At 40.4% G+C, this 14,002-nt stretch overlaps 2 protein-coding genes across 5 annotated transcripts in view; one reads left to right on the forward strand and one right to left on the reverse strand.

Moving 5' to 3' along the window:
• Positions 1-2,803: 2,803 nt before the first annotated feature.
• On the reverse strand, positions 2,804-6,100 carry RAG2 (recombination activating 2; the record flags this gene model as incomplete). The annotated part of the gene is made up of 2 exons (XM_084776191.1): positions 5,616-6,100; positions 2,804-4,413 (listed from the first exon to the last, which is right to left on the reverse strand). Exon 2 carries the CDS (start codon positions 4,385-4,387, stop codon positions 2,804-2,806), a length of 1,584 nt encoding a protein of 527 aa, XP_084632317.1. The 5' UTR covers positions 4,388-4,413; positions 5,616-6,100.
• Positions 4,719-14,002, forward strand: part of IFTAP (intraflagellar transport associated protein) — a 68,914-nt gene continuing 59,630 nt past the window's right edge. The window contains exon 1 of one of the 4 annotated variants that reach the window (XM_084776192.1): positions 4,719-4,871. The gene's annotated coding sequence lies outside the window, so the exon portion shown is untranslated. Of the gene's footprint in view, positions 4,872-5,013; positions 5,150-10,575; positions 10,674-14,002 lie in introns of those variants that run through there. The other 3 variants (XM_084776197.1, XM_084776196.1, XM_084776194.1) reach the window with 3 other exon arrangements.

Here is a 14,002-nt window from a genome sequence, read left to right on the forward strand (position 1 = left end):
CCTGTGCCCAAGTCTAGGCGGGAAGAGATGAAGCAGGCTTGCTAGTGCTTAAAAGTCTCATCTCTTAGTGAACTTGTTGTTTGTTTCCCTGTTCTCTCCTCTTTTGCCTCATGGAAATTTCCTTTCTTCTTTAATTGCTTTTTTCCTTTCCTGATGATAGCAATGCATGTCTGACTTAAAAAAACCAATTCATTCTGGGCTGGGGATTTAGTTTTATTATTATAGTGCTTTGCATGTAAGGGGGCCTGAGTTTTATGCCCAGAACCCACATACAAAGCCAGGGTGGTAGAACCGTCTCTTAATGTCAGTGCTAGCAGGTGGGGCTAAGGCTAGTTTAATCTACTTGGTCAGTTCTAGGCCAGTGAGAGACTCTGTCACAAAAAGGAGGAGGGCACCTGAAAAATTATCTGTGGCTGTCTTGTGGCCTCCACATGCACAAACACATATTCACACACATTCATACACGGGTGTACACCCTCATACACATGGACACACAGAGAGGAACATGTATGTACTCAGACAGACAGACAGACAGACAGACAGACAGACAGACACACACACACACACACACACACACACACACACACACACACACACACACACACACATCCTAATTTACCTGGAGGCCAAGTTCTATGCATTTCTATACTGAGGTCTGATCAATGTCTCATGAATTGATCAGTATCTATAATTATTTTCCATGTTTGTCTTTAAGAAGTTCTTTTTTGTTGTCTCAAATGATTTTGTCATCCTTTGCAACATTGTGTCCCCCTTTCTTTATTAAGTGATCACTATATATTTTGTAATCACTTCAAATGCTTAGTCTACATGTTTTGTTATCTTTGCCACAGCAGTCTTCGGCAAAGGTGATATAAAATAGAACACATGAGATATTTTGGCCCCATTTTGTAGTTTTGTCAGCATATTCCAGGTTAGAAAAGAGTTTATATTGCATGGGCAACCTTTTCTACACAAACAGCAAACTACTCAAGTACACACATATGTGATTTCTGTGTCTTTTTTTTCCCTGTCTTTCACCATTTGTTTATAGTGAGATGAAAGTTCTCTAGAGATTAGTTTTGTTCTTCTTCAGGTCCCATAATGTTTACTTTGGAGCTAGGAATTTAAAAAGAAAAAGTGTGTGTGTGTGTGTGTGTGTGTGTGTGTGTGTTTACATATGTATGTATGTGTGTCTATATATGTGTGAATAGTTATGTGTGTGTGGAAACAAGTGCACATTATGTGCATGTGTACATGAAAGGCCAGAGGTTAAGTTCAAATGTTGTTTTTCCTCAGCTGCTATCCACCTTGTTTTATTTTTATTTTAAAAGAAAAGATGTTGAACAATGATGGAGACTCAAGCAACAGCGAGGATTCAGAGACGGAGGGATGGAACTAAAGAATCATGTCAAGCCTATTTGACCACTTCGCCTCAGTGGGGAGGCCTGGTGGCACTCAGAGAAAGCATAAGCAGGCTACCAAGATGAGACTTGATAGGCTGTGACCATATGGTAGGAGAAGAGGTCCCCTCTGTCACAAACCTAGGAGAGAGGAATATGGTGAAAGAGGGAGGGAGTAAGGAATGGGAAGGTACAAGTGAGGGGATAACAATTGAGACATAATCTGAATAAATTAATTAAATAAAAATATTTTTCTAGGAAAAAAAAGAATCATGTCAAGTCACAATGAGGGATTTGGTGCTCTTCACATAGGAAATTAAGAATTTGTATTCATGAGATATGAAAGTTTTCTTTTTATTGACTGTAATTAATTAATTAATTTGATTTTTATTGTTTGAGAACACTTCAAGACTTAGTATAAGAGCTCCCTTGAGAGTGACAGCCCCAAACCATTGTGTAATCCCATGTTTATGTTTCACTTTTCACTTAAAGTGGTAATACAATACTCAGGGCTGCACACTATTGGGCCTTAAATTACATTTGACTATTCCAGAGATAACAGTGGTCTTTAATGAAGAATAGAGAAAACAGTTGAGCATTTTTTTAAAAGGGTGAGTCATTAATTTTGAAGAGATTGAATGTGAGGCTCCAAAGCGAGTCAGACAAAGGAATATTGTTGGAATATGTTCTGCAGTGCAAATAGATAATTCAAAATATGTCCCACAGTCTTGGATCCAGGACTGTAGGCATGGTAGGTGACAATGCTACCATTGCTCTGTTTTCTATCAGCCATTGGGTTTTTGAGATACAATGTAGCCTAGGCTAGCATCAAACTCACAATTTTCCTGCCTCCACTTCCCAAGTGCCAGGATTACAGGCATGTGTCACTGTGCCAGGCTTTATGTAGATTAGTTTTTCCTTCATGTTACTGAGTATTATAGATTCTGTTCATGGGTTTAATCCAAGGGGCTGACTTAAAATTTATAAAGAGCAGGAGTGTGAGATATGGTTGATATTGGTTTTAACTTTTAAAATCAACTATAGACTACTTATTACACAAAACAATTTAATTCCTTTGTACATTATTTATTGGTATTTAGTTACTATTCAACATGTAGATTGTTACAAAAGCAATGCAAGAGTTCTGGGTATATTTTATCACTATATAATGCAAAAACTATATAACTTTTCTCATTTAAGAAATTCTTGAATAAAATGTTAAAACACATGTTAGAATAATTATACTTAACATTACATCAAAACATTAGCACTTAATTCATACAACTAAAACACAGCATACGGATTTCAGTAAACAAAAATCAAAATACCATTTACATCATTATTATGATTTTAAAAGTAGGTTTAGAAATCAAAGCATCTGAATCTGAGTGGCTTTGGCTAAACTAATCAAACAACCTTCTAAGAAAGGATTTCTTGGCAGGAGTCAAGACTTTCCCAGAGCCCTTTTTGTGGAGCGATTTCATTGGAGGTTTTTGTAAGGGCAGGCTTCTTTTGGGAGTTTGTAATGCTCTTGCTATGTGCACATGCTCATTGCAGTAATACTTGTTGCTTCCTTCTGACAAGTGGATAAGTGTGCGCTCTGCCAGATCCATGCACTGGGCATGCACCCAGTGCCCATCTCCATGAGAACAATAGATCATGGCAGGTTTATTGAGCTCAGTTGAATAGAATGGAACCCAAGTATTGATGTCCACATCACAGGTAGGGCAGCAGGTTATCCAGTAGCCAGTCACAGACTCATCTTCCTCATCATCTTCATTGTAGGTGTCAAATTCATCATCACCATCAAAACTGGTTGCTTCTGCACTGAAACAAAATTCTTCTGAATCCTCAAAGGGAGTGGAGTCCCCAGGATCTTCTGTTGATGTTTGACTGTTTGTGAAGATTTTCTGCTCTTCACTCGCATCATCTTCAGAGCATTTCAACATATAGAAATAGAATGCCTCTGCCCCAGCCTGCTTATTGTCTCCTGGTATGCCAAGGACAACAGTCCCATTTCCCATATTGCTTCCAAACCATATTTTGCTGTGTTTAATATCTGGGGTCCAGTCTGGGGTCTCCATCTCACTAATTTCAATAGTGTTGTCCCTTAGAGAGACAATGCTGCAGACCATCCTCTTTTGATTTTCCAGTTGATAACCACCAACAATAACAAATTCATCATTATTTGTTTGAGTGAGGATTGCACTGGAGACAGAGATTCCTCCTGGCAGGACTGTACAATTCACTGCTGGGCTACCTAGGGGAAGATCTACCCTTATTCTATACAGGTTGGCAGGGCGGATGTTATTAGTAAGAGAGTGTCCTCCTAAAATATAAATGGTATCATTTTTAGCAATAGAAACATGAAAAGACAGTCCGTCCTGAAGTTCTGGGAGAATGTATGATGTAGCACACCCAAATTCAAAATCTATCAAGAAAACATGAGGCAGGCAGTCAGCTACACTATTCCATTTTTCTGTGGTTCTCTGAGTAGAAGGCATGTATGACCGTCCTCCAAAGAGAACACACATACTTTTCCCTCGACTATATACCACATCAATAGAATGCCCATATCTGGCTTCAGGGACATCTCCTACTAAGTCTTTCTCTGTGCAACGGAATGTAACTTTTTTGTTGTTCTTGCAAGCAACAGACATAATATAAATCTTATCAGAAAGCTCATTGTTTGGTGTTTTCCCTCCGTGGATGATATATTGATGCTTGTCAGATTCTGCGCTGCCTTTGTACGAGCAAGTAGCTGGGTAGCGAAGAGGAGGGAGATAGCATGAATCTTTAGAGAAAGTCGCAGGCTTCAGTTTGAGATGATTTTGTTTTATATCAAAATGGAAGACTCCAGTGGGGCAGGATCTCTTGGGCCAGCCTTTTTGGCCAAAGAAGAAAACTTGACCATCAAAATTCATCAGTGAGAAGCCTGGTTGAATTAAGGCTATGTGATGACCCACTGTTATCATCTGCAGTGACATTTTTTGATTGTGAGTAGGTCTTTTATCTGAAAGAATTGAAAAACGCAATGACTTAGAGTATCTTCTCATATAGAAATTATGTTTAGATTCTCTCACGTGCAAAAGGCTTGTTTTTTGTTTTTGTTTTTTTCTTAAAGTCATTTAACGTGCTTGTCTTAGAACCTCAAGACCCCAAATCAGGAAACTAAGAGCTACAAACTATACTTAATTCAAGCCTAGCAGCTGGGACATATTTTAGTGGTGGACTCGTTTCGCTTTGATTTCTGGGAATTGTAGTCCTTCTTTCCTACAGAGCCCTTGTATGAGTGCCAGAAAAACTACATTTCCCAGGAATCCCGTTTTTTTTTATGGGCTGTGCAGCTAAAATAATTTGTCTTTGTTGCTTCGAAACAGAAACCTAGTAGGTTGTTTGACTGGAAAATGACTCCGAAAGTGCCAAGTGACTAGATGGGCTCCATGGCGACTGACAACTAGGGAACTGGAGGTGAGAGTGCGGCCCTCTGTTGAAATCGAGGCGCTGGAAAGCAAGAGTACCAGGAGGAACGCTAGCAAACCAGTGCCCAGGAGTCGTTGCAGCTTCTCCTGGGGCTCTTTCTAGGGTGACCCCGTAGTAGGCACAAACGCTTCTGGCCCGAGTGTGGTTGTCTGGAAACCCTAGTCTGAAGGGATGCGATGGTTGGGCTTTCTTTACTGATTCCACACTGCATGTATTGAAGCGCGACTCAGCATTGCACTCTGAAGACTCTTCGCTTGCTGGGACAGGTAGTTAGGAAAGTTGCATCGGAGGACCCCTCCCCCTCGCCCCCACGCCGTGCACTTAGTAACGGATATGTAGTAGTTTTAGGCAGCTGGAAGGAACACTTGAGAGGATCCCCTTCCCGTTTCCTGCGGCTTTCCTCCGTTTTTGTTTTGAGGATTCTTTGAGGGAGCCTAGACAATTCCTAAATTAACCCCTCCCCTGGCCCCTCCCTCCATCTAGCAAAAATAGAATTATCCCTTTTCAGATCACCTTTCAGCTCATGAATTGTGAGATAATTCTTGAGCTATTTTATATTGAGTACATACTGTACTGCCATTAAGAAATATTAACTCGAAGTTCAGGGGCTTTCTTAATTTTGCTTAGCTGGTTTTATGAATAAACCTGGAGCTTAGTTACTTAAAAAAAAGAAAAAAGAAATATATACCAGCTTGGTAAGTTTTTATTATTACTTTTCTTATTATTACTTACCTTAGAGAGGTATGAAATACACTTCCTGCAAGTGGATGTCAGATACTCTTATCTTGGCACTAAATGTTGAAACAAAATAAGATTGACTTTTTAGAATAAGTTGCTTAAAAAGCAGAATAAAACAATGGTCGAGACTAGGACTCAATGCTATCAGACTAGATTCAAATCCTGACTGTCACTTAGTAACTACATGACTTTGAGCAAGCTGTTTAACTCTCAGTGACTCTATTTTCTGATCTGTAAAATGGGATAAACTTACCCATAGGGGTTGATGGCAACCATGATTAGTAATGTAAGACTTGTAAAGAACTCAGAACAGGCAGTGCACGCAGTAAATAGTAGATGCCATTGTCCTTGAGCTAATAGGCTGTTTGGGTACAGTTAATTAGGTTTTTTTTTTCTTTCACAGTTTCCTCTGTGTCTTTAGTTCATTCTGATTACTCTCCCTACCATGCTGTTTTATCTCCCTGACAACTTTCCTTCCTTCCAATCTTTTCCTCATATTTCTTAGATTCATGTCTTTTTGTTTTGTTTTGTGACCTGTTGGGTTCAACAGGAGACGTCTGTGTGGACACGGGTTTGGAATTGTTCATAGAAACTTAGAGTGCTGAAGGTGGTGGCTCTCTCTCCCCCTAAGTCTATCAGTAGTCAGTAGTGCAGCAGAGTTGGGTAGGCCTCGTGAGCTCCCCTTGAATCCATGAATGGCTGTTGATAGGGCCAATCTTGTGCAGGCCCAGTCTAGGTAACCATAGCAACTGTGAGTTCAGGATTGCGTGGCTGTGTCATACCTTAAAGATAGCATTTCACAGTCTCTCTCTCTTCTGCTCTTAACACTCTTTTAGCTCCCTCCCTCCTTTCAAGATATCCTCAGAGCAGTAGAGGGGGTGGTGTAAGTGATAAACTCTTGAACTAATAATAGTTGGATAAATGTCTAAACCAAAGGTATTGTGGTGCCTCAGTGTAAATAACAAAGGGTATTTTGTTTACCTTGCTCTTTCTCTGACCCATCATTGTGTATGTAAGATCTGAAGTTGGATTTTCTGAGTCTAAATCTGGGGACTCTATCACTTAGTTCTTTTGTGATCATCTTTGGCAACTCATTTTTTCTCTCTCTCTTTTTTCTTAACCTGTAAATTGGGGTACCATTAATACCTATTTATTGGATTGATTTGTGAAGAAGCTAGCACATGCAAATTATAAGGCACAGTGCCTGGTGCAGAGAAATTAGTCAGCAAATGTGACTGGACACTAACTATATTTCTGTTCCCCTTGCCAGTGTTCCTTGAACCATGTAGTATCTGTGATCACGCTATGATATGTGTTTTATGGCCTGAAGAACTTCTGTAGTTTATGTGTCATTAATTGTTAAGCAGTCTCTTGCAGCTGTGACTTACAGTTTACTTTTGAGAGTCCTCAAGATGTGATCATTTAATTCTCTTTCATGGGTTAAGTCAAGTGAGGAAATGGTGCCTGGGAAAGCTTCCTTCTAGAACTATGAAGGCAAGCCTCCCACTTCTTCAGACTGTTGCTGTATGTAGATCCAGCAGCTTGCCCTGATTCTGAAATAGCCTGGGAAAATGTTTAATTTATTCCTGCTCAAGTATGCATAAGAGAGGATCTTCTATCAACTGAGAACATTCTGCCTATTGGCACTAAAAGAAAGGGTTGACCCCTAATCCAGCAAATGAAAACCATGGGTGCCTCAGGCAATAACATTCTCCATAGAGAGTGATTATTTTCAGAGATTTGTCCCATTTTGGGCAGAGGCAGCAATCAGTTCAAAGCTTCATTTCAAACACCTATGAAAACCAATACAGAATTATAGAACAAGAGGTACAGGGGCAGTGGATTCCAGATCCTAAAGACAACAGGCAACACTCCCCCTCCCCCCGCAAAAACAAAAAACAAAATGAAACAAACAAACAAACCAACAAACAAACAAAAAAACAGCCTAAGAAAGTAGTTTTCATTGTAGCCTGCTGTGCCAGGTTAAGGTTGCCATAGGAATTTTGGATTATTATGGATTAAATAGAAGCATATTCTCAAACAATACTCAGGGAAGATTGTCCATTTTTAAAATAAAGGTGGAGTCCTAAAAACAGTAAAGGGAGCTACATTGTCTCATCCTGGAACACAGACAAGTGTTTGCCCACTTAAGTCTTAGATGATCTGTTTTAGTCAGACAGTTTGTACATTTAAATAATTGAAACATTGGAGGTGTTTCAGCATTTCTGACACATTGGGCTGATGAAAGTTTAGTATATTTGAGCAATATATTTTCATGGAGTTCAAGACTACATCTTTTCCGTGGTTCTAAAACAATTGTTTTAGCTACATGTAGGTTTTTAAAAATTGTTGAAAAATTATATTACATGTAAAAAACCCTCCAAAGGTTTCTCTTTAAGTAGACACACACACACACACACACACACACACACACACACACACACACACATACACACACACACACAAACTCAAAAGATTAAAAAAAAAAAGACACTGCTCTTCAACTGAGAGGAATTTCAAAGTCAACACATTAAAGACTCGTTTTAAAAGGAAGAAATACAGGGCCAATACCTTTAACACAGTTTTCTCAGCCCTGTGGTAGCATTCCCCAGCAGGGCAATTTTCACTTATTCACTTTGAAGCAAGGACATAGTCGAGTATCAGAAGGGAACTAATGGTGTGAGGTCTGGGTTTGTAGTTTCCTGGGTCTGAACTGACTTTCTCTCCAAAGTCAGATAGTATACTCTGAAGCATTAAATCTGCCGATCAGCGGTGTTCATGTTTCCTGACTCCAAAATAGCAAGTGCCCCCATGTACTGCAGCTACTTAGTGTGTGAGTTAACGCTGGTTTGCACGGTTAATCAGGTTTGAGGCGTACATTATTTGATTTCTGCTGGCAATGAAACCAGGATTAGGTCTTTCCCTCCCATATTGATACCAGAGGGTATCAAGATTAATAATAGTGCCCTGAAGGAATTAATCATTACAGTAGCTGGAGACCAGGAGATCTCATACTCCCCAAATCTATGGCACTTCTTCCCAGCCCAGCCGCCCTGTCTACCCATCTGTAGCCAGCATACTGCTTTAGTATGGCATCAGCAGTCCTTTAAAGTTTATAAACATAGCTTCCCGTCTTTTAGCTTTTCTAGAAATGAAGGTATTGGACCTACCTGAAGGCCAGAGGGGCTGCCTATCCCTCTCTGAATCCTTGCGGCTAAGCCAGGACTTGGGGAAGAGTCACTGACTGTTTAGTATGGCTGTGGCAAGCTGAAGGCTGAAGGGTAGAGTGTTTGTGTGCCTACAGATGTTCCAGTGGGTGCTGGTGTAACGAGAGTAACTGACTGTGACCTCCTCCCCCCTCCACATGCCACTTTGATGGTTGAGGGAGAGAACTGTCTACCAGGGAGGGACCCTCAAGTTTAACCATTTCATTACTGACAGATTGAAAACGTTAAGTCCCCAGTCCCCAGCCATTTGTAAAGACAAAATCTAGATGAAATTTCATTGGTTAAAATTAAAAACATTAAAAAAAAACACCCCACAAAAATGAACATCACTAGCCTAGTTTAAATGAATACTGTTGTGGTTCAAATGGGAAATTGTCTGTTCTGAAGCAGAGATCAGAATGTCTCTTCTATGGCCCAGTTTTCTTTAGTGCAGACTAAGAAGCAAGAGTTCTAATTGTTGGAGGGCCTCTGTCTATTTTAGGTCAGGTGGCTGTGATATAACGTCCAGTGTGATGCTTGTGAAAACAGGGCTTGCTTTCTCATCTTAACCATCAAGTCTGTTATAGAAATGTTTACCTCACATGACCGTTGGAGAAAGATGAAACATGACAATTTATGAATAGTCCTCAGTCAGAGGTGGCATTGCAACTTCATATGGTCTTGTTTGCAGAACCACCTTTACAACTTTAATTGTTGCATGGGACTTCATTGAGTAGAAACATTTGCCGAAGTGCCTACTACTCTGCTTCATTCATCAGTCAGCTTCGACAGAGCTTAGCTGTCCGCGGGTAGTGACTAGGGGCAGACAGATCTGGTAGGGCTTTCACTTCCACCACTCACAGGAGAGGGACCTTTCTGAGCTCATCTCTAAAATAAGGATCCGAGTGCTTCTGGACCGAACATGCATGGAAAAGAGGGAGTGCACAGTAAATCTTGATTATGCGGGCAAGTGATGTTATAGGTACATTTGTATAAATAGCTACTGAATTTTGTTTGGAAAATGTGAAGATCTGCTTTCAGGGTTGACTTTTTTTTTTTTTAAATGCATGTGCAACTCAGTTCCATGGTTGATTCTTCTCATCTGAAAATGTTGCTCCATCCTTCAAATATCATTGCCTAGTTATTCCCGTGATGACTTTTGTTTGTCTGGAAAAGGACAGTTGGCCGTTTTCCTGTTAAGACCGTTGTGTGATGGTTTTGCTATCTGAAATCACAGCACTGGTGGCAGCACTCAGAAAGCTGATGTCCTAGATGGCTCTACAGTTCTTACAAGCATATTTCATCGAATCTTAAAGTAGCTTCTGCCAAGTGGGTTAGCCTTTAGATTTTAATATCATTAACCTTGTAATTTTTACTTAGCCTTTGATCTATCTATCCCTGGAGGTGACTGGAGACTAGCATATTAATCCTCCCTCAGCCGTGGTTTTACTTTCCTTGTATATGTCTCTGTTATGTTGACACAGAATTATGGTCATCTAGGCTTGAAAGGTATTAAATGGAAAATTCCAGACCAATTATACGTTTTAGACTGCATGATGCCCTGTGTAGTACAGTAACGTCTTGTAGCTTTCTATTGCATCCTGCCTGGGACATGCGTCATCCCTCTGCCCAGTGTTCACATAGTAGAAGGTACTCTCCTGTTATTCACTTAGTGGCTTCTTTTGTGAACTGATTGATGAAATGGCGTTATAGTGATGGAGTTGAAGTAACCTTTGGTTTGTTAACAGTGGTCCAAAGGCAGAAGGTGGCAAACTGGAAATTTGGATGTGACAACGATAAACTGTAAAGTCCTTCCTTTAGATATCGTATCACCACAAGAGGAAGGGTAAGCATAGTATGAGGGGTTATGAAAGAGAGATAGGATGAGCATATTTATACAGATTTTAAACTAGTACGGAGCTAGTTCTATTTTATTGTGTGTGGGTTTTAAAATTTTTTTAAAATTTAATTTACTTTGCCTAACATCAGTTAAACTGTATTGTTAGTATAGATAGGAAAACATAGTCAGTGTAGGGTCTCATATACCTGCTGTTTCAGGCATCCATGGGAGGTTTTGGAACACATTAAGGGAAACTAATAATATAAATCCATATTTGTTCATGTGTGGGATTCAGAAGAAAGAAAAAGAAAAGAGAAAACCCTTGCAAATCCATCCTTTGCACTTAAGCAGCAGCAGCAGCACATATTATAGTAGGGGGAAGCAGCAAGGTTTTTACATTTAGTGTGTGTTTATGTGTGTGTGTGTGTGTGTGTGTGTGTGTGTGTGTGTGTGTGTGTGAAGGCATGTGTGTGGAGGTCAGAGGATAACTGGGGAATTGGTTCTCTTCCATTTTGAACTCAGGTTGTCAGGCTTATCAGCAAATGCCCTTCCCTACTAAGCTACCTTACTGGTCCAAGGCAGCCGCTTCTCATTGCCAGCGAACACACCTTATATTCTTTTCACATTCAACTTTCCCTCAAAGTTCTTAGATGTTCATCAGGAAATCAGGATTGTAGGCTACTTAGCCCATTTAAAAACCTTGAGGCAGAATCAGATTCCAACTCATACTGGAATATATTGATTTATCCCCTTTTAAATAAAAAAAAAAGAGTGAAGAACTAAAGAATACAAGTCAATCTAATTACCGAATAAAAATAGCTTTATTTTGTGGGAGAGATAAAAGACTTAGTGATAGGATAGACTGACGTTGTAATTGGACAATAAAGAAAGCATAATTGGAAAAAAAAAAGCTGAAAGACAGTTTCTTTACTCAGTCTGCGTAAGGACAGAAAGTTAACTAACTTTCCAGTGGTAGCAGCAGCAGGGTCTGTGTGCTGGTGGGTTGGGGGAAGGCAGAGGAGGAGCAACAGTTTGTGGCCTCTGAACTTTGACCCCTGTAAGCTGGCCCACCTGTGCTCTCTAGGTGGAGGAGTAGCTTCTAGACGGCATGGGAACAAGGGCAGCAGCATCTTCTCATAGCATGGGGCTAGGCATGGACGTTATGACTCCCATAGTGAGGAGCAAATGCTTAAGGAAGCAATAGAAATAGGAGGGGGAAAGGAGAGTTTGTCTCATCTTGTGACTTGGAAACTGGAGCCATGGCTGAAACTGACAGAAGAAAAAAGAGGAAGGAAATGGAAGTAGAAAAGGATGCGATCTACAGTTAGTGTGACAGGCTGTCAACAGCAGGGAATGTCAAATGATTTGTCACTTTTTATTTAAAGCAATTAAGTAAGGCCCCCTGAGCACAGGGTTTGGTATTTTACTCTAAAAGTTCCCTACTCTCTGATTCACTGAAAGGTTGTTGCTTTATAATAAAGTGGCAAAAAGATATCAGAATTTTGTAATGTGCTAGAAAAAAATCATTTAAAAATTCTTTTTAGAGAAAGAGGTATTTGTGATTCTTTTTTAGATGGAGACTGTTGGCAAAGGAAGTTTGTGTGTATGCACGCGTGTGCTCAGTTGTGTAGATGGAGGCAAAACTGCAAATGGAAGCATTGTGTTGCTTCTTAAAGCCCATTTGTTATTCCACAGTCATAGGAGTCTGGAATTAAAAATAGCTGAGATGCATGTCTCAAAAATCGTATTTCTTTTAAGAGAATGCCAAGTGAAAAGGTCAGTTTTATTTGCAAGATCTGGCATTTTGAAACACTTAGAAATGTGTTGCCGCAGGCCGTGTTGACTTAGTTCCTTGGTCTACACCTGCTCCAGACCAGCTGTGTGGGTTTTGCTTAAAGCTGATGTTCTGGTATTGTAAAAGTGCTGTGCATTGTGCAGGTGGCTGTCGAGGTGGCTCTCGGCTCAAGCCGAGAGAGGGGACAGTTTTAACTCTGTCAGAGGTGCAATACAGGTGCAGTAAATGTCAACAGGGTATTGCATACCATGTGAGGTGGGATTATATTTGAATGATACAGCTCTTACTATGGAAACGGTGTACAGTTTTGGGGCTATGACCTTGACTCACATACCAATACCACCTCGGGATTAGAAACTGTCCAGGACCATGAGAAAAAGGCTCACAGAAGCATGCCATAATCTTCTGTTAAGTCAGTAGTGCAGTTGATGACATTCCTGAGGCCAGGATGTCTGCTCCGAACAGGGCTGGAATGTGTGCAGACTCTTCTTGGTAAACGGGATGTCTGGAGGTCACTAGTGTGCTTGCTGGAGTTTAGACAAAGGGAAGGGTAGGGTGTTTATTCATGATTCCACATAGCAGTGCCTTAAATACAAATTGAGGAAGGCTGGTAGTGAAAAGGCAACCTTCCTGATTCCAAGAACAATTCCTCTTGGTGTCTCCTGCAGGTTCCTATGTACAGCTAATCAGCTTTTTTAAAAATAGGGAGTGAGTGGCAAGAGGAAATTTAAAGTGCTTAGCGGTGTGCATTTTCTTTGTTTTATGTAGTTAATAACTGTAATTAAAAATTTGCATTTAGTTGGACTGTCTCAGTTTCTTAACATTGAGGTTTCTGGACTGACTTCAGTTGCTGGGAGGAAGAGCATATTTTGGGGAGATAAAATTGATTTTTTGCAATCTGCTGATGAACAGAAAGGCTTAATGAATGGTTGCCTCCAGAAACATTATTGCAGTGGCTGGGATGGATGGGCAGGAGAAGAAAGCAGGCATTTCAGGCAGAAAGTTTCTGCTTAAGCATGCAATTTTACACACTAGTCTGATTCCTACCCCCAAAAGGGTTCCTGCAGGGAGAAAGCAGGCAGCACAGCACACCAGAGCCCCCATGTCCTCGGTAGGGGCTAGTTTTCTTCCCCCAAGTCTCTCTGGCTTTAATTGCCTTACCCTTCTCTGCTCCTCTTTCTGCACTTCTAAATTTAAAATTTTGAAGTAATCACAGGATAGATCCATAGATGGCTGCAGAGAAGTAAGTGGAGAAATCTCATGCGTCCTTTGTTTAGCCTTCTGCAAGGTTAACATCTTGCATAACTAATATAAAAATTGGGAAATTGATATTGGTGTGAACCACAGAATATATATGGATTCCGTCAGTTATGTGTGCCACCATTGGCTCACATGCATCTCAATTATATGATGTAATTTTGCCTAATTACTACCACACAGTGATAGGTATGCACCACAAGACTCATGACTCAATAGTCAGCCTTTTCCCTTCTACTCCTCTAACCCTAGTAACCACTAATGTGCTCTCCGTTTCTATAAT

The sequence above is a fragment of the Acomys minous genome, assembly GCF_964271855.1.
Source record: "Acomys minous genome assembly, chromosome: 3".
NCBI classification, from domain to species: domain Eukaryota; kingdom Metazoa; phylum Chordata; class Mammalia; order Rodentia; family Muridae; genus Acomys; species Acomys minous.